At 45.4% G+C, this 26,306-nt stretch overlaps 1 protein-coding gene across 1 annotated transcript in view; it reads left to right on the top strand.

Moving 5' to 3' along the window:
• Window positions 1–22,499, top strand: part of LOC135394621 (uncharacterized) — a 39,206-nt gene extending 16,707 nt beyond the window's left edge. The window contains exons 5-7 of the mRNA XM_064625456.1: window positions 14,849–14,911; window positions 15,881–16,032; window positions 22,430–22,499. Coding sequence (XP_064481526.1) covers window positions 14,849–14,911; window positions 15,881–16,032; window positions 22,430–22,499 — 285 coding nt within the window. The remainder of the gene's footprint in view (window positions 1–14,848; window positions 14,912–15,880; window positions 16,033–22,429) is intronic.
• Window positions 22,500–26,306: the final 3,807 nt, after the last annotated feature.

Consider the following 26,306-nt stretch of genomic DNA (forward strand, 5'->3'; position numbering starts at 1 on the left):
TCTTCCCAATACAACTCGTAAGGGCGATAGGTCTGTAACTGGCTGGATTCGATGCTTTTTTTCTTGGCTTGAGAAGGGGAATGACAATCGCAGTCTTCCATAATATTGGTAATGTTCCCTCTGCCCAAACGCGGTTAAAGAAAAGGAGCAATACTTTTTTTGAGTCATCAGACAGGTGGCACAGCATGGAGTAGGTTACTCTGTCTGGGCCCGGGGAAGTGGCTTTAGCAGCGGATAGAGATCGCTGAAGCTCCACCATCGTGAATGGCTGATTGTATACGTACTCATCGCCACCACTCATGGGAATTTTTCGTTTCTCAGCGTTTGTTTTTATTCTGAGAAATTCGTGACTGTAGTCGGATGAATCAGAGACACGTTCAAAATGTTGTCCGAGAGCATCCGCCTGTTCTTGAAGGCTTCCGCACACTTGCCCGTTGACTTCTAAGAGAGGGATTGTATAACTGCGGTGTTCTCCTCTGATTTTGCGAAGTCTGTCCCACACCACTTTGGATGGGGTACTGTGAGATAGGGAAGACACGAAGTTGTGCCACGATGACCGCTTTGCTTGTTTCCGCGTCCATCTGGCCTTGGCTCTCGCCTTTTTAAACAAAAGAAGATTTTGTGATGTGGGGTATCTCCGAAATGTACCCCACGCACGATTTTGAAGTTTACGAGTTTCCTTGCACTCGCTGTTCCACATGGCTTCGGTCGTTTCGGTAGACGACCGGAATTCTGGGGAATGGATTGTGTTGCTGCATCGAGGATGACGTTGGTAATTACATTGTTGGCCTCTTCAATCGTCATCCTCTCCACAGGGATTAACGACAGGTCACATTTTTTAGAGAAAGCGTTCCAGTCAGCATGTTGGAGCTTCCATCTAGGGGTGCATGCTGTCAGACTATTGACTGGACACATATATTTCAGGACCACTGGAAAGTGATCGCTCCCAAGTGGGTTTTCTTCCACGCTCCATTCTATATCTTGATATAGACATGGACTGCAAAGCGATAAATCTAAGACCGAGAAAGACTGATTCGAACAGTGGACGTACGTCGGTGCTCCTGTATTTAAAAGACAGATGGAAGTTGATAACAAGACCCTTTCCAACATTTTCCCTCGGCTGTTGGTTCTTGCACTTCCCCAAAGCGGATTGTGGGCATTAAAGTCGCCTAGGAGTATAAATGGAGTTGGAAGTTGGCTGATCAAGTGTTCTATATCTCTCTGTGCAAAACTTCCTGATGGTGGCAAATAGACTGAGCAGATGGTGACAATTCTGTCCAGACACATCTGCACGGCTACGGCTTCCAAGTCTGTAACCAAGTGGACTTCTTTGGACGGAACAGTTCCTCGTGTGACGATAGCCACACCGCCAGATGCGCGAGTGGCGTCTGTTCGATCTCTTCGAAATACATTGTGTCTACGAATTGGACTTGGTGTGTGTGTGCTTAAATATGTTTCTTGGAGGCAGAAACATGCTGCATTGTACTTGTCGAAGAGATCGTTAATGTCGTCTAAGTTAGCAAGTAGACCACGGCAGTTCCACTGGAGGAAGTGGTTCATAACGGTCACACTAAAAAGGAGGAAAAGAAAGCGCAGCGCTTGGTGACACCGACTAGAAAAGACTTGTACCATTTAGGGGGGTTGGACCCTTCGCGGGGGTTGTTTCTGTTGTTCATTCCCTTTGAAACCCCTTCCTCGTCCTTTTTCTCGTTTTTCCTTCCCTTGTGAAGGAATGCTTGGAAGGCTCGACGATGACTTCTGCGACATGCAGTCGTCATCGTCGACCTCCATACTTTGGGTGCCTTTTTGGGAAGGGGCTTTTACGACCCCGTCCCAAACTGACTGTGTGCCATCGACCTTAGAGAAGGCTGTTTCTTTGTGGCCAGTTGAACGGCTGGCCTCCGTCACGGCAGAAGACACCGGAGTGTCTCCAGCCTTCTCAGGTTGGGGAGTGTAGAGTGGGGACTCAGACCCCGAAAAACAGGTCTGTGTCTCCACGGACTTCCTCGGTGGCGCCACTCCCCTACGCACCACGTCGGAGTGGGAGGGAACAGCAAAGGTAAAATTAGCGCGGGAGAAACAGTGCTCATGCGCCACAAGGCTGTTGTCACCTTCTAACAATATGGGACGCTCATGACTCTTTTTTTCACGACTCAGAAATTTCTTCGATGGCGTCACTTCTAGCTTGGGGACCTTCGTGAAACAACCGGTATATGCCGCACTACAAGAATGCCGTCTACTCTACGTCCTTTCTCCTGTTGGGCGACATATGTACAACTGACTTCCCCCCGTCTTAATGACCGGCTTCGTGACCATAAACGAAGCGATATATGCAAGAACCCCGATGTCCAGCTTCATCGCCTAAGCTGCCGGTCATGTAGACTAACACCAGTACTGTTTGCCATGAGACCATTGACAACAAAATGCTTTTCAGCATCGCATTGACGACTGTGTCGACGGCAGGTTGTGTCAGCAATAATTCTGTGGTCATCACCCGGGGTACTTCGCGACTTCGTGTGCCCTCTTATTCTGTGCTGATTGAAGGTTCCGCAGATTTTCCTCTGTGCACTTGATTATTCTTTCTACTTGAAGTCTTGGGCAATAACTGTACCTTAACGAAAGCGAAAAACAAAACCGTAAAACAAATGTTCTCGGCCACGGAGTTTTCTTCCGTTTTCTTCCTTTCTGACCGTTGAATGAATCGGGTACCAGGCGTCATATTGTCTTCTAAAGAGCTGTCTGTGAGACTTCCTCCCTCCGCTCCAGACCTCTTGACGTTATATATTTGTCCGAATTGTACTAAAAGTTCCATTGGTGTTTTTGAGCCTTCGTATGTGCGTCTCATTCGTGTGTGTGTAAGGTTTTTGATGCGTGGACCTTCACTATAAGTCCTCTCGGTTCTCTTAGCACTCTTTCTACTCCTAACCAATCGTGCCCGTAATATGTTGCTAACAAATACTAGGGAGTGGCTGAGAACACTTAAGGAAAAAGCGCGAACCAGAAGTGTGTCGACGGAACAACGCCGATATGGTCGCAGTCACGTGACGAGACTCCAATCGCTTCATTTATCGTGGTATTGGCGGTTACAATTTCTTACAGCGTGCCGCTTACACATGGGAGGGAAAACGTAAGACAGCCGCCTCTGACGTCTTCCAGAACCATCGCACAGGTCAGCAACGAGAGGACCACACTCATCATCTCACCACTGATGAACCAATTAGAATGGTGCAAGCGAGCCGGCGTATTCTGGAAAGATGTAACATTTTGTTGAGTATGAGAAACACACAGTACGAAGAGGAAACACAAGACTCCGATACTCCAATTGCCTTGTGTTGTCCTCTGAGTCCTGTTTTGTCGTCTTCGTATTGTGTGTTCCTCAAACTCAAAATGCCACCTCTATCTCACCGTTGTTTTTATCTTATACAAATATGACATGCAGTGATATTAGAATGAAGCGTGCTTTTCATAAACTTCTGAAAGCGTGCCTTCAGTGAAACGCCTCAGACGAGGATCGATGTGTTGATACTACGAAGAACTTGAGCGACGAGCCATAAACTCATCCGAGCTGTATTGGTTGCCCACCGCGAATAAATTTCTCTGTACCTTACTGTACAAGGGATTGGGTGCATGCTAGCTGGTGTAGATTCATGAAGACGACCGATAAATAGGGACACTGAAAGATGATACCCACACGTTATCGGTGTGTGTCGGGTTTCTGTATCTGTTTCTCGCGTTCCATTGCCAGAAAGTTCTACCCCGGATAGGGACAGCTGTTCCATTGATAGAATCGTGTCAGCCGTTGAATGTCCCATTGGTAGAACAGGGCCAAACATTCGTCCCTCGTCAGCGGAACACGAAAGAGGGGAAGAGGCATGACCGCGATGAGTAATGCCCCGGTCAGAGTAGTAGCCATAGTGCCACTTTGAACGACTGACATTCGTCACACGACATGTTTTAGTGACACAAGGCAGAAAGTGCGCCAACGATTTAGTGAGTTCCCCAAATTCACCCTTTCAGCTGACCGAGCGTGTACCATCCACGGCAGGGTCTGTGGCACACGTGATAAGATTGAGAAAAAGCGAGGGGCACCGACACCACGATACCGGCATTTTCAAAATCGTGCTTATCTTAGTGCAGTGTGACATTGTGCCGAAAAGCACATTATTTCTCTCGTTAACAGCTTATCAGAACTTCGCGGCGTCTGGCGGCGGTCGTTTTTGTTGTGGCATGTGTTTGTTGCCAATTTGTTAAGTGTTCGAAGAGCATTTGCAGAAGCTGCTTCTAAATAATAGTAATAATATAAGAAAAACATTCTGAGGAAGGTGTTTTGGTGCAAGCCTAAAACTTTTGCTGCCGTTTATTCTCTATCGTACTTACCATCAGTGCTTAACTGACACTTAAGCCGTGTAGCAAGCCTGTAGTGAAAGTGACATTCGCTTGGTTGGAGTGCACTTCGCGAAAATGACACTGAATCAGCCCATGTGATAGCGGTATAAGGCCGGTAATGTTCGCGGTTTTTATTTTTCGCTCGTGCATCAAAGCAGAGAAAGCATGTGCTATATGCACAGAGGGTGCATCGCACATTGAGTGACTGCTAGCATTCAATAGACGAAGCAAACTTGTTCCACACCTCCGTGTCCGTCCACTTAACCACAGTACTGTACTAAACAACATGGCATCGCGCCAAACAGTACACGAGGAACAAGAACGTCGAGAAGTGGACAAGCACACACGCTCAACTAAGTTTTATTTCCGAATAGCATAGTCAGGGAACAAAAAAGAAAAGAAAGAAAACCCACAGACCGACAGGAAAGAGAACAACCGTAACGCCTAAACTCCCTCTCAAAGAATGCAAGTTATCTCTTTGTGATGGAGCTACGGCCGCTTGACTAATACAAGGGTTATCTTCGGCCTTTACAATCGCATGAGCTCTATAATCTGACTTGCCAGGGCCTTAACCCCCAAAAGAACAATCTTATCAAACTTGGGCTCACACGTGCAGCGGCTACAATGAATTGCGAAATGGCCAGACTGGGCCGACCGAACCGCAAGCGCACGCTTTCTTAATCTATCATTCATACACCTTCCCGGCGTGCCAATCATCCACACGATAGCGATGTCTTACAAATTACTTGTGCTCTGCACTCACCAAAATCCCGTGCATGCGTCTTCCCGCAACACGGGACATCAGCCTGGAAGTTAAAAACCCGACACAGTCTATGAAGCCTATATTAACCTACCCCGCTGATATGTCATACTTCTGACTAATATTCTTAGGGTTGTGGATAAGGCATGCACATACGGTATCCCTACTAGAGCTCTCCACGGGCCCGGGCCGGGCTTGTTATTGGCTGTGTGCTCCGGGCCGGGCCGAGCCCGGGCCGACAAAATACGCCAGCACCGCGGGCCGGGCCGTTAAAATATGCCACCACCGCGGGCCGGGCCGACAAATATGTTCCCGAGAGTCAGGCCTGGCCGGGCCACGCAGCTAATTCCACACAATGGAGATGCATTAGTTCATATCATCATGCGCTTGCGTCATTCCTGTGCATATTTTGCAAAGACAAGCAAAGGATACTGCATTATGCATATGATTCAACCCTCTAGAACATTCTCAAAGCCACTTTACATTGCTCCTCACTCCTCACGTATTTCACAATCACTTTGGCAAAGCTTGGTGAGAGGGGTAGGGACTGGGAGAAGCAGTTTGTCGACAGCATGCTCTACCTCCGCAAAATCTTGACAGTGTAACGATAACGCCCGCGTGCGTTCTGGATTTAATTTGGTCTCGTGCGGTTAAGGTGTCGCCATCACTTGTATGTTTGTCTTCTCTCCTTATAAATTTACTTATAAATTTCTTTGATAATCGCCAGAAACGCGTACGTCGCGGCTGGGCTCTATTTGCTTAGACCCGGCCCGGAAAAGTCGGCCCGTGCAGGGCTCTAATCCCTACCCTCTTCTCTACCAGGCTCATCTGCGCTCTTTCCCTTGCCTTATCCGATTTTAGGAATCTCTCACTCACACAATTCAAAAGTGCACGAGTGTCACCCGAACGAGACATGTCCTTCTGTCGAGTAAAAGAAAAGGGATAAGAAGGACACATTCTGTAGCAAAAGGTGCAACAAGCCCTGCAAAGTGTTACAGGAGACACACAGAAACAAGTACGTTGGCGCTTGTTTCTGTTTTCTGTGTTATTCTCTTCCGAAGCCAAAACAAATACTGTTTATTGCTTGTAACACGACCCTGCGTATATTCGAGAGTCCTGCTCGCGTGCGACACAAAACGAAGGGTGAGCTATTCATCTTTCTCTGCATCATTTCAAAGTCCATGTTTCATGCTCCCTCTGGTTTGAGACATTCAGATAGGACCCTTGGAAGTCAAAACAACTGAACAGAATAGCGCGTTTCTGTCCTTTCCACGAGAAATGCCCCAAGTATCATAGACACTCGTCCTTTTTCGAGGCATAATTTTACGCTGGAACATCCTATATTGAAGAGCAATGTTAAACATGTGCCAGGATCGACAAACACACACACACACAACTTTAATAAGGGATGATACTAGGGAGCTTCATCGCAGGGGGCGATACTCTTGTCCGTTTCTGGTGCTGATACGGGGAATGAAATAATGAGCCCCTTCACAATATTGATCCAAGTCCTGTGGTGTCCATAAAGGTGAAGAGAGCCTTGAGGGAAGAGCGTTGGTGTGCTGCATGTGGCCGGGGACCCAGCAATTTTTGGTCAGAGACGGGGTTCTAGCTCGTCGAGGGATCCGGAGAGTACTGTTTGGGAATGTTGGTAGTGTGCGCAATGGAGAAGAATGTGCTGTAGATCTTCTACTGCACACTACTCTACCAGGCTCTATCTATCCCAGACAAGTTCATGGGGTAACTTAGCCAATAATCCCTGCGGTTACCGTGGTGCAGGAAACATCCGAATGAAGACTACTGAGTGAGGCTCGCATGTTTAGCACACCGCTCCCTCTCCTGTGCCACCATCATCTCTCCCCGCCCTCTTTCACCCTCCCCCGTTCTCCCCCGAATGGGTGAGCTAGCTACCCACAGCGGCGCAGGGCTGGGAAGGAATACTCAAAATTTGTATTATAATACAAATACATAATACTTGCTAAAAAATGGTATTATAATACTAATATATAATACATAATACTATTACTTCGCTGTATTACTCAAGTAATAGTACTAGTAATAGTTTTGTGCTGTGGCAGACAGTTATTAGAAAAGGAATCCCAGGCATATTTCTGAAGCCACCGGTCCGGTCAACGCATGTTTATTTCAGTTGATTGCACTTAAGAAGGAACATCGTTTCAAATACGCCATCTTCTAACGATCATCTGTTTGGTCTGAGTAGCAGGTTCACAAACGAAAACAATCGTTCAATCGTTCTCTTAACTGATGCGTAGTCGTCCAACATGGACAAGTCTACGCGCTTGTCATCGAGGTACTTGGGGACTTCCACTTCGTACGGCACAGTGCACAGCTCTCAGGGCATTCTCTCGCGGGACGCACGTGTGTGTGTGTGTGTCTATAATTCCTTTTTTTCTGCCTTACTTTCTGACGCACCGACCCTGGCTCCATTCTACGATATGACCCCCTAAGGGCTCCGGGTTGTTCACCCAGAGTGGAGAAGTTTCTCAGAAATTTGAGTCAGCCAGCTCCTGTAATCGTCCCTTTGTTGCACGTTGAAGTGCGATCCTCTGTTAGCAGAGCTAGGACATGTCATAAGCATTACGAGTTTTGCAGTAATACAATGCAAGTAATACTCGAATTTTTTGTATTATAATACGTAATACAAATACACTTATCAGATGGGTATTATAATACGTAATACAAATACTCTAAAGTATTACAGTAACGGTATTATAATACAATGTATTTGTAATACTGCCCAGCCCTGCAGCGGCGGGCACAGGACGTATCTGAATGACTCTTTACGGACAGTGGACGAGTGTTATCCTCGGGACTTTTTGGGGATAGATCTCGATACACGATGACACTGGGAGGACATCCTGAGGACCGTGTGTGTTCTTGGGGATATAGCTTCAGCTTTCCCCGAGAACACAGTGTCATCCCAGGGCTATCCTAAGGTTGTCAGATGGGGACAGGTATGGCATCCCTAGGATGTCAAAATCTGATCCTCAAAATGTCATAATACTGCCACTTTGGCATATGAGATGACATCACCGAGGCTGTCCCTCGCCCATCCTCAGGGACCAATTTAGGACAGTTTAAGTACACATGGAGGACAATGCTTTCCCTCAATTCCCTGTTTTGATTTGTGTTCCCACGCAACGCGTTTGCGCTAGTATACGTCTAAAAGATGTCTAAATGTAGACTTTGCGAATGTCTATTAGGCGTCTAACAAAGTAGCTCTATTGCTTATCCGTCCCCTAGTCCAGCTAACGTTACACTAAAATACAGCTAATAGCCGGATAATTGTTGGACAGATTTAGACAATACGTCTAAAATGGGACGGTACTTATCTATCCACTGAGCAGTCATATAGACATGTATTAGCCATGACATCTAAAAGTATACATATTTTATACCTAAATTTTGGCACTTGTGGCCCATGTATTGGTTCGTCCAGGTATATGTCACTGACATGCACATGCACTTATACGTGGTTCATGCACAGTCTCACAAAAACAACATGGATGTTGGTACAAGATTTATTTCTATGAACATACCGGGCAAACACTGACTTCCAAACATGTCGACAAGTCAGCAGACATTGTGAGCACTTCCCCTTATTGCACAGTCACATACCAGCAAATCTTGATACTCTTCCAAAGCAGATAGTAATGCACATGTACACAAATCGCAGCACTTATATCACTGGTAGCTGCAAGTATTGCCTCTGTCTCTGGGTCCGTGCTTGAGTGCTCCAAATGCAACTAGTACTTTACACACGTGTGGGGTGGTAGACGGCTGTGGGTAGCAGGAAGGAACATTTCCGAGGTACACTGAAAATAGAAAAGGCAATGTGTGATATCACTATAAATGCCTGTATGTAAAAATGTTGCATGCAGCTTGTTTACTGCAGAACTGCAATTTATGCATATTTTTTATTCAGGCACTATGCAAGTGTCAATTATTTCCGTATCCATACATGTCGGATCATAGTTGCTCGTAGAGAACCCATTTGATTCCCGACTGACAATTCGAAGACGAAAGATGAGGTTACTAAAGGGACCGTGAAGAGACACATCCTACTCGGCAAATCACAATGTGCACATGTTAAAAAGGAAATTGTGTGACTGAATCTGAAAAATAATCATTCTGACAGGCTGCATGGCATCAATGACATGAATCAGACGCAGTTCAGACAATCCAACTGTAACTGAAGCTGTTTGGCAACAAAGTATTTACAAGAGACTCACACGAGCATCAGATTAGCGAACTCTTAGAAATCCAGCGATATTGAACAACGGCACAGTCAGATTAGAAAAGGTAATAGCTTTTGTTTACCTGAAATTGGATTGTAGCTGCAGCTAATCCGAAGTGCCAACAAATGACCCACAGGACAGGCGTTGTATTCGTCACCTCCAATCCATGAGCCTGGAAGCACCTATAAAATACATGAAACCATGAGGTACCCGCGCCAGCGTAATGTGTGCGGCTTCTGACAGCCAGATATCAAACGAAAGAACTTCTCAACGTACGCATTGTTTTAAAAAGTGCAACTATTATAAACATGCTGCCCGTGGCAAAATGGTGACTGCCCCCATATTTAACTGCAACACAGTCAGCACAGATCAGTGAGAACATACTGACTCTGCCAGCACCTATAAAGATAATAAAGATGTAAATCCAAGAGGTACCCCAGCCAACAACGTATCCAAACGATTGAATCTTAACACACACATACGTCAGTCCCATATCTCCATATTGTTCGTCACCAGTACACTGAACAGACAGCATCGAACGTAACCAAACGACAATCTTGTTAACACATTTAGGTCAGTCCCACATCTCCATTGTGCTCGTGACTCATTCGCAACATCATTCTGCAGAGAAAGAAAACCATATTCAGCTGCTGTGCTCCAGAGCTCTATCGCATGCCATTGTGAACACAAACAGGCACAAATCTGAAAGCAGAGGACAAGAAAGAAAGCAAACTCACCCCTGAAACCTGAAGTACAGAGAACAAATCCAACATCGCCTCCCCGCTACAGCAGCCCTCGCTGTTACGCTTAACGATATCGCTCATTGCGTATTGGAATGGATGCCGGAAATGTCCAGTTGACCGACAGATTGCAAGAAAACATACGCACGACGCTGGACAAGAAATAAACTTACTAAACTTCGGAACACTACAGTAGCGAGCGTCAGCTCCAGCAACTGAGCGAACAAGTTTGAACGCCGACCGTTGCGCGGCGCCTTCTGCCGATGCCGTTTCCAAACTGGCGCCCGAGGGCGTCTTCGCGCCTCGCGCTGTATGTTTTCGTCTCATTGCAGCACTCTTCCGCAGTCACATTTTCTTTTGCCTGCTTGAAACTTTATTCAGCCTAGGTTGTTCATTGGGTCAGTACGTGCCAATAACAGTTGCATCTAATCACGTTGAGCCTCACGGTTGCAAGACACACGGTTTCTAGTCGCTCTGTCATGACAGCAGCAAGAACAAACTATACTTTGATAATATTTCGCAGAACACAGAGGCAACGTTGTGTTATAGCTCCAGTAAAAATGGTTGCATGAATTTGTGATGCAAGTTTAAATGTGGTCAACGTGTGACATGCTTTTAGACGTCTAACGGTAGACGTCTACTGCGAAATATCTCAGCCATGTCTCGTGACCGCCCCTTCTCTGACGTCTAAATAATGTATAGTGCTATGGACAACTTGTAGACGTCTAAATTTATCGGTACCCCTAAAGTCTCAAGTTAGCCCATTTTTAGACGTATACTAGCGCACCACGTGTCACCTGGATTATTTTGGTATTTCTGGCACGCACATCCGCCAAGTGCTTACAGAAGTTACATCAAATTGCAACGACACCAAAGCTAAGGCAGCATTTTTATTGTTCCACTGAGGAACAGAATCTTGTCAAGGACACTAAGTCTGAGAAATCCCCGTACTGCCAACTGTAGGGTAGGATAAGCTTAAGCTTGCCCACTCCGTAACCAACTCCGAAAATACTCTCCCGAAGCCCACACAGATACTGTTTGTTGCTTGTAACGTGACCCTCCGTAAATTCGAGAGTCCTGCTCGCCTGCTACGCAAAACGAAGGGTGACCTGTCCATGTTTCTTTGGATTACGCAAAGAACAATACCCAAAGCGAAAAATCGATAGAAGTAGCAGCTCTGGTTCATTCCAAAGTCTATATTTCTTACTTCCTTTGGTTTGAGACATTCAGGTAGAACCCTTGAAAGTCAAAACAAGTGCCACAGAATCGCGCGTTTTGTTCTTTCCAGGAGAAATCCTTCATGTATCATAGACAGTCATTCCTTTTGGCGGCAGGGAATTTTACGCTGGGCCACGTACCCTATATTTAAGAAAAATGTCAGTCAGGTCCGACGATCGGCCCGAAAACAAAACAAATGTGCTTAGGGAGTCTGAGCAGGTAAACTAAACAATATAATAGTTCTCGTCCTCCTAGCTACCCACAGGGACGGGCACAGGACGTGCCTGAATGACTCTTCACGGACAGTCCGCGAGTGTTGTCCTCAGGACTTCTTGGGGATACACCTCGAAGGACGAGGACACGATGATACAGTGGGGACATCCTGAGGACCTTGTGTGTTCTCTTGGTTAGGAAGCGGAAAATGCTGATTTAGGGCACCAGGGATAAACGACAGGATAAAAATTAACCACTTTCCGGGTGGAAGGTGGACGGTTGCTGTGTTATGCAACCTTGAAATGCATTCATTGATTTATTACTTCTACATGAATGACGATAAGGTGATAAGGTGATTCACCGCAACAAGCCTAAGAGCGATGACGGAAGTGGTTAACCTTAATCATTTAACAATAGTAGAATGTTAACATGAGCAAATTGCACATATGCCTGGAGGTAAATCAAGCAAATGAAACATTTGGGAGAATTGAGCAAAAATGACACAAGCAAACAGAGGCGGCTTATTGTTCGGCAAGTGGAAAGCGAAGGCCGATTGAGATCATGCCGTCATACTGGCGGCGCATTTGTAATCACTGAATATGAATCGAGATGCCCCATGTTGTTGATGTTTGCATTGAATTCGAGATAGCGATGTGATCAGAATCCAGCGCGGAGGCGGCATATTCAAACTCTGTAAAGAATGGTGATTTGAAGGAGTATCATCTAGGGAACATGCGATCTTTATGTGTGCTACTTAAGGTACACATGGTCCGCAAAAATTACAGGACTGTTACAATTGCGTAACGGGAAGTTCAGGGCAGCTCCTGTGTGTGGATGTTGACACTTTTAGTGCTGATATCTGAACAATTATCTTAGAGTGAGAAGTACTGGCTTGAAGTACTCACACAAGTGAAGTCACACAACTCACACGTGAATCACACAAGTGAATCACGAGCCAGAAGTGCTTGCTTGTGATCTGTGAACTGAGTAGTGATGTGTAGAGCTGGGATTAGGCGGCACAAAAATATTACTAAAATCGTGACACGAGCTTATTAGCTTTAGGTATTTTTAACTTGTTTTGAATCACCGAAACCGAGGGTTTCGTGATACAAGCACAGCGATTCCCTGAGACGTTCCCGTTACCAGCTACCGCTGTAAGGCCGCGTACCCACATGCGGTAGAGGTGTGCGCAACCGCCTGCCACAGGCGGACGGAGGCATTACGGTATACACGAAATTATATACAGTCGACCCCCGTTTATCCGGACGGTGCCGTTCCCGGCGAAATCATCCGGATACCGGGGCATCCGGATAAATGAAACGACCGAATAGAAACGTCCTACGCAGCACGGTTTAATTAAAATACAGAAATCTCTTCAATGACAGCTGTTACACAGTAGTGTAGGCACTCGATTCCTGCAAACTTCTGCTAATTGCATAGAGTTGAGCCACGCTGTTGCGCTGCTCGAAGAATGTCAGTGCGGACGCAAAGTGTCAATGTCGGAGCCTTGTTTCTCACTGGCGTCATCGGCACCGTCTTGCTGCACATCATCGGAGGCAGCAGCAGCAATCACACAGTCATCAGTCATATAGCTGCACACGCGTCATCATCCTTATCAACGTCAACGTAGTCATCTACGGCAGTCGCAGTGAACCTCTGCATCAGGGATCGCAGCTCAGCTAGGGGAACGTCTTCATCGGCCAACGGGCCGTAAGCAGCAGGCCCTCGGGTTGGAGTTTTCCCCTCTAGAACCAGACAGTTGATCGAGATATTTCCAAATAACTCGACTGGTCAACGTGACCCAACGCACACAAATAGAAAAGGGGGTCATCGTGCACGGTTGTGTCCCCTACGGAGGAATGTAGGTCCCTGGCGTGTGACGGAAATAACCCCAACACAGCGAAAAAGGTGACGAGGCGCGGTCAGCGTCTCCTCTTACTCACGGTAGTCCGGATAACTGAAGCTGAATTACAAGCATTTTAGACTTTCGTTCCCTGGAATTCTTGTCCGAGTCCGGAAGCTGAAGTCCGGATAAACGAGAACAAAATACATGGAGGAAAATCCGTTCCCGTGCCTTTTGTCCGGATACCGCGGGATCCGGATAAATGAAGTCCGGATAAACGGGGGTCGACTGTATATATATATATATACGTGAAAACGGAGGCATTACGGTATATATGTCCTAGTACCACCGCCATGTACAGCTTGGGACAAAACTTTACATGCACGGCACTGGCACATTTCTTCATCGCAGACGTCGTCTGCGTTATACCTGGAAGAGGTCGAATATGAAACTGGTGACTTTTTTTTTTCAATTCCGTGTTACCGCCGCGAAGCAACTTTGGCTATAAGCTGCCTACGGAAATGGACCTGTGAAGAGGGGACAGCATAAAGAAGTTAGAAGAGGGGAGGCTGGGGAGTATGCGTCCTGGGCTGACTTCGGGGAGAACTGGGCAGACATTCGCTGGACAGTCTCCGGAAAACTCAGGGAAAACCTCAGACAGAACCTACCACCTCCCGGACAAAAAGAGGGTGACTGACCCTGTTATCCATCTCTCAGTATGTGTGTCCGCTTTTGTTTGCTGTTTGGATGTCACTGCAATGGAATCCCGCGGCACGGTGCTGTTCCGAGAAACTTTTGTCCCAAGCTGTACAGCACTGCCTGTACCCCACCCGATGCGGTCGAAAATTGATTTTCACTCTCAGTGGAACTCGACATTAGTCACACTGTAAATGCTGTTGGAATTTATTCTTGGACGAAGCTAATTATTTTCTGTAATTTGAGCCGCAAGATAATCTGCGAATCACAATTTTGACGGGTATGACAAAAACGCTGCATAATATGCGAATTAACGGATACTTTCTACATACTCTTTCTTCTTATGTTCATGCCGGGAGTGAAGGGGAGACGCGTCTCTCAAGCGCAATGAACAAAATACAAAAAAAAAATGTTATTTCATGATTTTTTTTGCGGGCTATCTATCCAACGGATTTTTGTTCTGAAAACGGCTACGCGGAATAAGGTCACCAAAGAGAACAGATGTCGTTATTAGGTCAACTTCGTATCCCTCTTAATTAGAAAGTTAATCATTGAAAATTAATTAGGGCATTGCCTTAGGAGCTTACTGGTGCCGTTCAGCACATGCTATATTGCAACTGACTTCATCTCGAAGAAAGCGATATGTATATTTAAAAAAAAAAAGTTCGCATTTAGCAGGGACACCCTGTATACGAATTAACGGACACTTTCTATATATCTTCTTATGTTCCAGATGAATGCAGCCTTGGCAGAAAATAATATCAAGCTGAAGATTAAAGTTTACGACACCTATGTGGTATGATCTTATACTCGACTTCCCGACGTGCATTAGCATCAGTGGGGCCAATTCATACAGAGACTGAGCCAAGGTGCTGGCTTCAAACCAGATTGAGGGCAAGGCAATTTGATAGGAGCAACAAATTGTTGGGACATGTTTGCAAGGGACGTTGATAACGCGCTGTTCCGTGTTTGGAATTCAGCATATCATTAATGCGCGCAAATGAGGCCCGAACTTTGAAACGCTACTTTCGTTTCCGACCTCTCTTTCGCTCCGATAGAGATCATTGCACTAAGTTTCAGACAATCCTTCCCTTTCGGTCTTCCTTTCGCAGACACTAAAGGGCCGCATTTGGAAAGGTTGCTGGTGGGCTACATTTCGTTGAAAATATCGCCTTCTGTCGAAACGCTATCAGTTTTCTTGTTTTACAGCAGGGCCTTGTAGCTCCTTATTGGCTCAAGCAGGACCACTGTCTTATCTGTTGTGACGTATTGGTGTCCATGTTGCTACATTTGGCAGCATACACCGCGTGGGTATAGCTTGGGTATCCTTACTACGTCAATGTTAAGACGTGCCAAGGTCATAGGGAACAAAATACAATCGGCAATTCTCATTTCAATAAGCACCCATGGCGCAAAGCAATCGCCCGTTCTCAAACCCATGTAGCGGAACTTAAAAAAAAATATTTTGAAGTTCAAAATGTAGGACGATGGCTGGTCTTTAGGACGCAGTTAGTAAAGTTATGCTCTGTGCTGCAATCAGACGCATTGCTGGGAGCACTCAAGATTCCTTTAGTCAGCAATGCATAAGCATAAGGCGACCTTCTGACGAGAGTAGCTTTGTGGATTCCAAGGAAAGAAACGAAGACACCGAAAACGGAGCAAGCACCTTGGAGGCACTGATGACGATAATTACTGTCATAGAAAGTCTCGGAATATCATGACCTAGGGAGACATCCGTAATTTTGTGAACCGTCTGTATTTCCAGATGAATGAGGAACAAGACCGAACCCAGCTCGTAGAAATTCCTGATCGACAGATGCCGACAATAGACGCAGATGACACCGTGCACTCACTTGTGAAAATATTGTATGAATACCCTGGGAGCAACGAGTCCGACAAGGTCTATGTACTCACGAGGTGGGTGTCGAGGGAACAGCACACGACGCAAGATACCTCTCATAGATCGCAGACCCCTTGCAAGAAAATTCTTTGCAAGACGGTTCACTCCGAATGCAAGAGAATGTGTTTTGAGCATAAACAGTTCCCGAACTGTTCAACAACTTCTACCTTGGGTTTTACCTTTGTTTAAAAGTCAGCTATGCCGATATCCCAAATAGTCGAAACAGTTGTGATATTCTGAAACCCAACTCTCCCCAAAATGCACCTTCCATTTTCCCAGTTCGGTACAGTTCCAGGTAAAAAAAACGCAAATCATTCCGAAACACACATGCGCACGGCCATGTTTATGACGTAGATGAACCGGAAGGTGCATTGTGACGTGTACGGGCCATCGTACTTGTCAGTGGGCTCCAGCTACGGCTTTTCGTGGCTTCACAATCTGTGCTTGTAGATGGTGGACAGGCGGGTTCCACTGCTCCGCTTTAACTAAACAGTGCAGCAGCGAAACCCTTCGTGAACGAAGCTCTGTGCGATGTTGTGACTGGAATTCGTCGTTTGTATTTTGTGAGCTCGAGCAATTTGTGTCAAGTCGCGTCTGCGTTAGCCCCTTTACAGCGCTTGCCCAATGTAGGGTCAATTATTTTGAGGAAATAGACTTACGTTTTGACAGCCGTTTTAGCAAGAAAATGCCGACAACGTTTTAATTTTGCAGGAAAAAGCATGCTATCTATTTGAGAAGCCGCATAATGCTAAGTTTTATGTACGGTTTATCAATGTGTAACACCGTCGACAATGTTATGGAACAACGAGCGACGTAAAGCAGAATACCAATCACATTTTAAACTTTTTGTGGGATTCTGTGCATTTTCCAGAAGCTTCCCTATTGAAAAAATGTCTATAGTGGTTCATCACAAATTTTTGATGGTACCTGATGGCCACTTGATGGCCATTGGGGCATGTTGATGGTCCCATTAAGACCCCTTGGTGATCCTGACGGAAATATATTTTCCTTCTTCAGGGCGTCCCGATGGAGTCTTGATGGGCACCACACCCCATTAGGACATCCTGATGGGCTCTTGATGGCCGTGAAAGGCCGACGGGAGAATCTAATAGGAGCACGCCGTGCATGTTTTTGCATGCTCAATCATTCATTGATAGACGCACTTCGTACAAGCTTTCATTATGTACAATCCACAGCCCCACGCGGCGCACGTGCATATATGGAGTGTGATTCACGAATGGCTGACTGAAGCGCGCTTCACAATGAAAGCATTAAACAGAAACCGGAGGGGTCATCTGTGGTACTTCAGTAATAAACGGGTGCTACATCAAAAGCAGCACCTGTTTGTTACTGAACTAACCCAGTTGGGCTACAGAGAGGTGAATCGTGGTCTCTTTTTAGCGTTACAAAATGTTCACAAACGCTTTACTTTGCTGACATTCTCAAGCTGTTTGTTTGGACCGAAGCTTAACAAAAGGAGCGACAACAGAAAACGCGGCGCTACTTTTCTGCTGCTTGGGTTATGGATAGGTGCCCCATAAAATGTAGCACGTGGTTGTAACACAAGCGCCGCGAACAAGCGACAAAACGCGTCCGGCTTTCGGGGATAAACGTACGTTTATCCCATATTTGTGAAGCGCTCCGCTAAAAAGGGAAGGTATATGGGAGGGGACAGACACAGTGTAAAGGAGTTTTCTAAAAGGAGCACTTGACAAAAATCACGATAAAAGGAAAATGCGGCACTGAGTGCTACAGGTGCTACTTAAAGTGTAACAAGCCAAATGTACACCGTGTTTTTCAACCTATTTACCCATGCGCATGTAATGACGTATCACAACAATGAGCACACGGGACAAAAAAATGCATTTTGCAGTAATAATTGCTCTGACAAAGCTTGTAGCCTTGTCGTTTTGGTGTCTGTAGCATCCGTAGGGAAACTTCTTGACAATTTTATATTCTGCGCATTGTCATGAGCCCCTTTAGGCTTGATAATAAACAAATTGCCTCCATTTACAGCATCCAACGGGATAGAATTTTCAACCCAAAGGGGGACCTTATTTTCGTTGGTTATTGAGGATGTACACGACTATAATGGGACTTTGGGACCTGATGGACCTGGTGGGTCCCATAAGACATCGGGACCATTAGCCTGATGGTCATTCAGAATTTTTTTTCCAATAGGGTTTCTTTGAATCACGCACTCCTATGTCACGCTGCGTAGTGTAGCACGCTCCAAACTACTTCATTTCATGTCTAATATCTGGACATATTGCCACTTATATATGTTGTTTCGGGGGTCTGAAGGGTGAGGGCATAGCATAGGTCCTAGAAATCAAATCATTGGGTACACCTTATACCTCTGTAGAGTGCTATTTCAACTCACAGCTCAGCCCCTGGGGTGTAAGAGTGTTTCAGGCAATTTATGTGACTGTCGTCATGTGTGACATCACTGGTCAGCCTCTGAATTATTTCCGTACTCCGGAATTATTGCACAAGTCACTTCGTATTTAATATTCATCATGTGGGACATGATAAGCAATTTGTAAGATGCAACCATGTCTGCGGCATTCACGACTGCGTCTTACCTTTAAGTTAGGGAAACGTTACCAAGCGATTCGCAAAGGCTGTAGTCTTACAGGGCCCATGTAACTAGAGTCTTCATGGAAGTTATGCATTAGCATAACCATCGCACATGAAGTAGAATTATATATGCTTGGGCGTCTAATATTTATTTATGTCAAAATACTGCTGGCTCTTCTGGAGCCATTGCAGGTGTGGGTAATTTCAATAACATAAGAAGTACACTCATACATGGCAGCTAAAAAGAAAAGAAAAAGGCAATAATTGATAAGCAACTGGTATGGAAGCCGTCTGGGATCCTACGATGAGAATTTGAAATAGGAATCCAGCTTTTCTATAAAAGCTGCTAATGACTTGGAGCTACAAATTTCATAGTGTAGATTGTTCCATTCTTCAATTGTTAATGCATATGTAGTGCATCGTGTAATCTTCTTAACCATATGTGAGGCTGCATACGAAATTATTTTTTATGCACATGCTGTACCTTCCTAGTCATACATGTGCACACGAATAACAGTGAATACATGTGAAGTGGCAAAAACAATGCTAGCCTCCACAATCATTGTGCCCCTGCAACTCCTTGCCTTGCAACTGATGTCTTGTGAAAAGAAAATATCTCACTACAAAAGACGATACTCGAGTATTCTTTGGCAAGAAAATAAAATTTATTTATTTACATTTTGCATCAATCCCCAATGCTGGGACCTCGTGTAAATATAAATGTCAACAAGGAATGTACTTACAAACCATTCCTGATGTTCAAACGCAGATATGTACCTCAGCACAGTACAGCTTCAAAATTAACGAAATGTACAGGATCAGCAATCTTATATCATCTCAAGACAGAAATCACATAAAGCTCCAATAATAGGTTGGACAATCCAGGCTTCAAAAGACAAAATAGTTCAAGAGAAATATGGTGAATAATTGGTTGTCATTTTGATCTGTACTACTATGTACAGTTCATGAATGGAAGATGTTACATCACTGCATGCCTCCATGTCATCACAAGAGCAGGCAGTTTTCAAGGTCGCTCTCTTCGTGTTTTGCTATGTTTTTTATATTTCTTTTTGCAAAAGCAAACATGTCCGCAGTGAAACATCAGCAGCCAAGGACAGGACGAGACAGCTACAAGACAACTGCTAGCTCTCACCTGACATTCAGAGTAACTGCAATGTGTTGCCAAGTTTCTCGAGAGCATCAAAAGTCTGTCCTAGGCCTACCTGTGTTTCACTATGGGTCATCAGATACAAACTACCCAATTTCAACACTGTAGAATACGCAGATTTGTAAAGAGCATATTTCGATTGCACTGTACATACCCCCGATATAAAGGACCATAGTGGCTACTAAATCTTGTTCGATAATGTCAGGAACGCAAGAAAGCTAGCTTTGAAACCACTCTGACGTCGTAGTAGCAGTAGTTTCTGTGGGAAGCTACACAATTCCTGTCCACCAATAATTTAAACCATATGTTTCATCTGCCACCATCATAATGGCCATTCACGCTTCATCTGCAAGAATGATAATGCCCTGAATCCCCATTCGCGCTTAATAGCCGCAGCAGTAGTGCAGGAAGGCCGCTGCAAAGTTGTGTTGAAAAACGCCGCTTCCTGTTTGTGATGTCTAAACGAAATGTACCTGATCTGATCTAAAGTAACTGTTCTCATGCTGGAACACACAGACAGAAAAACGCAAGCCGCAACATTAACAGATAGGCAAATGAGCTGTGCCGAGCTCCACCTTGGGACAAACTCAGCAAGTAATTCACGGGAAGCCAATGTGTGCCTGAAACATAACATCCCTGACCGGTACCAGGAGTGTCTATGTTCAGTTCCTGCTGCTAACACCGACTGCTTTTTCGTGATTATTTGTTGAAGTTTCCACGCGCCTCCACATGAATGACTGAACCACTGAATCATCATGAGGTGATGAGGGTTCGTCATCCCAAAGAGACTCCCGTTCTTGCATGTGTCCTTAGGGTTGCTAACCACTGCAGAAAAAAAAGAATAAAATAACTTAATGACAAGAAATGAATAGCCATGTTTACTTTATAATGATTTTGCACAACAGAGAGAAGACGGTTCAGACGGTACCTTGCAACGTGTCATATGTATTTTGGGATTCTGTAACCAAGAAGTGCAGCTTTCTGCACAACTCTCGTCTCATTAAAATTGGCATGCTCTCAACCGTCCGCTTTCTGTTGTGAACCATCCTATCGCGGGATACTTGCACATTGCTCTTCCACGTACTACGCTTTTGCAGTAACATTCTGGACTTTGGATAAAAAGACAACACAGCACTGCTCAGGTATCTTTGCCTAGTGAACAGCACCCGCTAAAAATATGAGTGTGGCATTGAGCAGAGCGATGCACCAAGCGCAACACAAGTATTGCAGAATGCAGGTATTTTAGCTTACATTCCAATCCAGTACCACTATCCAGTGTGAAGTTGTGACAAATAAAGAGCTCCCAGTTTTCTTAGCTATCGGGACACAAACAGTGAATTAAGAAGAGTAGACAATGTTAAAATGAATGTTGAATGAACTGAACTGAAAGTTTAATTAACTGAACTTTTGTAACGTTCCTTCTATAACAGACAGTGAAGCTTGTACTACCCCATCCACAGGAACTGGTGTTTGGACAACAAAAGTGCCTCAACTGGGATATAACGGTTAATTGGAATGGAGACCTTTGTTTTGCACTCTGAAAGCAGAAGTTGTAACGTTGAGGGCATATTTCAGAGTGGTGCAAAGATATCTGCATGAGAGCTCACATGAAAAGTGGAATATAGGTTAATCCTCAACATCACATTATAATACCTGTTGGTGGCAGCTAGACTGCAATAACGTGTCAGCAATTTCTTCCTGCACCAGATGCAAGCCAGACCCTGCTTTCAACGTGCACTTGTGGTAACTCAGAAGTTAGGTTATCAATATTGCGGTGTTGTTAATTGGTGGTTATTTCAGAGGAAGCACAGTAGGACAGCTCCACAATCGATTCACGAAGCTTCCTATTTATATATCTGAACCCTCACTTACTTTCTTGCCTTGATCCTCCGTGGCACGTTCAAAATTGTGTGCCGGGCACCTTACTTCAGACGATTTCGTGCCGAGATTCCAAATTGCCTCTAGAGTCACGCCTAACGTATTATAACACTTGCGGACGTAACACTTGGAGTGGAACACAGTCCGCTACGCTGTCGCTGTCAGTGCGAAGCTCATGGCCAAGAGCAGCGCACTGCATGGTCTCATTGGCAACTTATAACACTTGATTTCTCCGATGAATTGTTCTAATAGCGGAGCACCATCGCCGTGGCATATCACGTGTCACATCGCTTCAGCTCATAAAAGGCAAGGTTAGCACGAGGAAGTGCTTTCCAAATGACGTTGTGCCAAAGAAATGTTCACATGCTTTGTTTCCGGCTTAGCAATGACATACCAGCTGTTTGCCAATGTATGATGCACAGAGAACGGAACCAAGGAAGACAAGAGGCCAACCCAAGTGTCCATGCCCAGTCAAAGACAAACCTAAAACAGTGACGTCCGTGCGCCCGTGCGCCGGGTTTGCCGAGAGTCTGACCAGCGGGCGGGGAAACAAAAAAAAGTTTTCGAAAAAACTACAAACAGTTAGGTCAAGATATTTGGCACACATATTCAGTGTCCGTTAATGAACACGCAGCGCGAGTATCGCTCAGTTCTGCGGCACTTCAAAATCGGCATATCTGACCTTTAAATGTAGGGCTGGTGTGCTGCTACCGTTGTTCTCGTCAGTGCGAAGTCAGTTAATGATAATCAAAATGGATCCATAGAAACTTAACATTTGTCGTTTCCAGAAAGTTTCTCGGCAGCAAAAAGAATGACAAGACACCCGTTGTGAGTAAGTATACAAGTCACAGTAATTAAGTAATAAGCACAGTTTAAACGAAATAACAATAGTGCCTTTACTTCACATGTGGGGTTTGCGGATAATTTTGACCACCCGGGGTTCCTTTGAAATCTTCGGCGAAGCATTGTGCGTGAGGCAATGTTCGTTCCCTCACATTCCTGCCCTGCCGTGTTTGAACCCGATCTTGAGCTCAGCCAGCCAACACGTTAGCGATTGAGCAACCGAGGAAGGCAGCCCGACGCTGAAATTTCGAACTTGGCGCTGATGCGAAAACTATATGGGCTGAAACGCTATTGGTGAATAATTTGAACAATTGCTGAAAAGGCGCATGAAATGAAGTTACGTCGCATATTGTCTTCTATGGAGGATCCGATCTATTTCGGATGCTCGGCGGCGTATTTCCAAACCCGCTCCTGTCCCCGCCGCGTCCAGTTGACGGGGCGGCTGCGACGTATAGCGGCAGCAGAAAAACCTGAAATATCACTATGGCCGCAATACTTGTGTTCGGAGCGTGATGATCAGGAACGTAGAGGTTCTTCAAACTTTGAAGTACATTGGTTTTCAGGTAGAGACAGAGTTTCAACAAGAGATCACTGTGCTAGATCGTTCAAAATATTTTGAAAAAAAAAAAAAGAAGGTGCTAACAGTGAAAAACAGAATAAGGGCAAACGCTTTCCTGTGTGTAAGCACCCTTGGTGGGGAGTATGGTACTACTATGTATGTGAGTCTGGACTACATGTTCTTGCACTTTGACGACGAAGAGACAGATGCGAGGTGGCCCGTGAATGGTGTTTCTCGCTTGCATGTTAGTGGTGCTGGTAATTTAAGGAATAGTTATACATCGTTGTTTTCTTTTTCGGTATTGTGCTATATCAAGAACCCATTAAAACCAAGGTGCTAAATTTTTTGAACAAGTGCACTGAGCTTATCTCCTGATCAATTTTTTTGTTCAGTACTTCAGGCTGCTATCAGGTAATTGTGGCAATGAACAGGAGTAAGAACATTTATAATACTCATACACACACCGACATAGGCATATTCAAACAGAGCAAGTGTATCAAAATAACAAAAGCAACAAAATGTGTTACACAGAGGTGTTGATAACACCATGGAACATTGATGTCTTGCAGAGACGGTGTGTGTGCCGACCCAAGAGCGTGTCACATCTCTAAGCCGATGAGAGCCAAGAAGCTCGAAACGGCCGTGCATAGCTGGGATTGTGGCACGCTTGACTTGTAAACATATGCCTCACGTGCAGCCATGGAGCATTAGCTCATTTTTATATTTCTATTTGTATTTACTGACTTTCCACTGCGGCTTCTAGAGGTGTTGTTAACACCCTGGAACATTGATGTCATCCAGAGACACAATGTGTGGGCCGACCCAAGAGCGTGTAGCAAGTAGGTTCGGTAGGTGGCGTCATAATCTGTGCAAGTACGCCACGCGTCGGTCGTAGGTGAGTCACTTTCTGGAATATTTCCCAAGGTCAAGTCTGGGTGGTGATGTCATTCTTTGGGAGCCAACACAGGGTGAGCCCTGCGTAGGCCTCAGCTGAGAAAGAAAACAAGAAACAAAGAAACGAAAAGGAAAAAAAAGAAAAGTATACCTACTAATCTAGGCCACCAGATTCGCTACTGTTGAAAGTGCTGCGAGATCTTCATTAATAGCTGATTGGAATTTGTAAATGAGATAAGATTTGCGTTGTTCCGTGCACCGATCTGTGCTAAAATTTGACGGGAGAAAAGTGAAACATCACCAGGAGGTTTACGTTTTTGTAACGTCTGACTCGTGGTTGTTGAATCTGACCGAAATGATGTTTTGGTCTGACCTACGTATTGTGCTTGGCACATGTTGTACTCAACGACATAGATGACGTTAGATGAATTGGTCACCATTAATTTTGACGGAAAAAATTATACCAGTGAACCAGATTATCCAGACCACTCTTCTACTGGTCTATCAGGTTAAGAGTGGTTTTAAGCACTTGGGTGCTTTGCATTAATTTGCATATTCGACACCTGCGACCATCGCAAGTGTGGCAGCTGGTTCTTGGATGCGCTGGTTGCTAACCTTAGAGCTAACTAGATCGTCTAGGTTGCGCGCTCGCATGTCGGTTACCGGCGGTGGCTGAGGGAAACTTTGTCATGTACTCCGATTCAGAAGTGCTAGGGTTTAGCGTAAATTCGAAGTCTGAGAAATGTGGATACGACACACGTATGGTAGGAGGTAACAGAACCTGAACCTTTTACCCTTATTCTGAAAAATAACTTCGAATTCGACGGTAAGCACTACTTGCAAGTCAATGGCACGGCTATGGGTACAAAATGGCACCTAACTATGCAAATATTCTTATGGGGGCTCTAGAGGGGGAATTTCTGTTCAAGTGCGTAAGGAAACCCAAGCGGTTCCTCGAGGACGACATGATGTGGCCACACTCAGATGACCTAATCACATTTATCAGCGATTTTAACCAAGCACATCTGGCCATCAAGTTCACCCATTCTTATTCCCCCCTAACTGTTAACACCCTCGATGTCCAATTAAAGTTAACCAACGGGGTCCTGTTCACAAACCTGCTCCGTAAACCGGTTAACAGTTGTCACCGGCGTCATACTAAACTTGCCATCCCTTACAGCCAGGCACCTCGATACCAGTTCCAGTAATGACGACCTGGACCGAAGTCTAGCTGAACCTAAGAAAACATTCATCAGTCGTTCCTGTCCCACCCGTTCCAAAACATATGTTGGATAATGCTTCTGTAAACCTCATCTTAACATTTAGCAGCAATATTCCAAGCGTGAACAGTATACTAAACCGTCACCACAGTGTCATTCTCCAATCGGAGCACATGCTACAAATTTTCCCTCAGACACCGCGGGATGCGCGCAACCTGCACGGTAATCTATTTAGCTCTAAGGTTAGCCAACCAGCGCATCCAAGAACCGGCTGCCACCTTTGCGACGGTCACACGTGTCAAATATGCCAATTAACAAAAAGCACCCAAGTAATTAAATGCCATAATTCTAATGTTTCTATCAAAATGAATGGTGAGTTTGACCGTAATTGCACTGCGGCCTCCACAGGTGACGTTGTCACCGTGGAACATTGACGTCTCCCGAGACGCACTGTTAGTGCCGAGTCAAGATCGGGCCACTTCCCTACGCCGGGCTGATGAGTCCCAAGTAGGACGAAACAGCTGTACTCGGCTGGGAGTGCACGATCAAATTGTAAACATATGCTCGACGTCGTGGGGATCCCAGACGGCAGACTCCGGCGTGACCTCAGGGCCCCTGGGCACATTCCTCTGGTATTGTTCCCTTGTCCTCGGAAGACCGGGGAGTGAAGGTCAAGAAGAGGCGTGACGGGGACTGAAGGGTAGTGGATGGGGCAGTCGGCTCGGGGACGGTGCGCAAGGAGGACAGTTTAGAAGAAGACTCGTGAATAAATGTCAATCGGTATACTTTCCGTGTCATAGTCATCCTTGGTTGGCAGGGAACGAACTACGCCATTAGATCCCACACTCATGGGATAGGCTTCCTAAATAGGAGCAGATCCCACAACGTGCAGCCATAGAGCATTAGCTATTTTTCCTTTGTATATGTACTTGCTGGCTTGCACTGCGGCCTCCACAGGTAGCGCTGTCACCGTGGAACATTGACTTCTCGCCGAGACGCAGTGTTAGTGCCGACCCAAGATCGTGTCACTTCCCTACGCCGGGCTGATGAATCCCAAGTAGGACGAACCAGCTGTACTCGGCTGGGAGTGCACGATCAAATTGTAGACATATGCTCCACGTGCAGCCATAGCGCATTAGCTATTTTTCC

Source organism: Ornithodoros turicata, chromosome 1, assembly GCF_037126465.1.
Source record: "Ornithodoros turicata isolate Travis chromosome 1, ASM3712646v1, whole genome shotgun sequence".
Lineage (NCBI taxonomy): Eukaryota > Metazoa > Arthropoda > Arachnida > Ixodida > Argasidae > Ornithodoros > Ornithodoros turicata.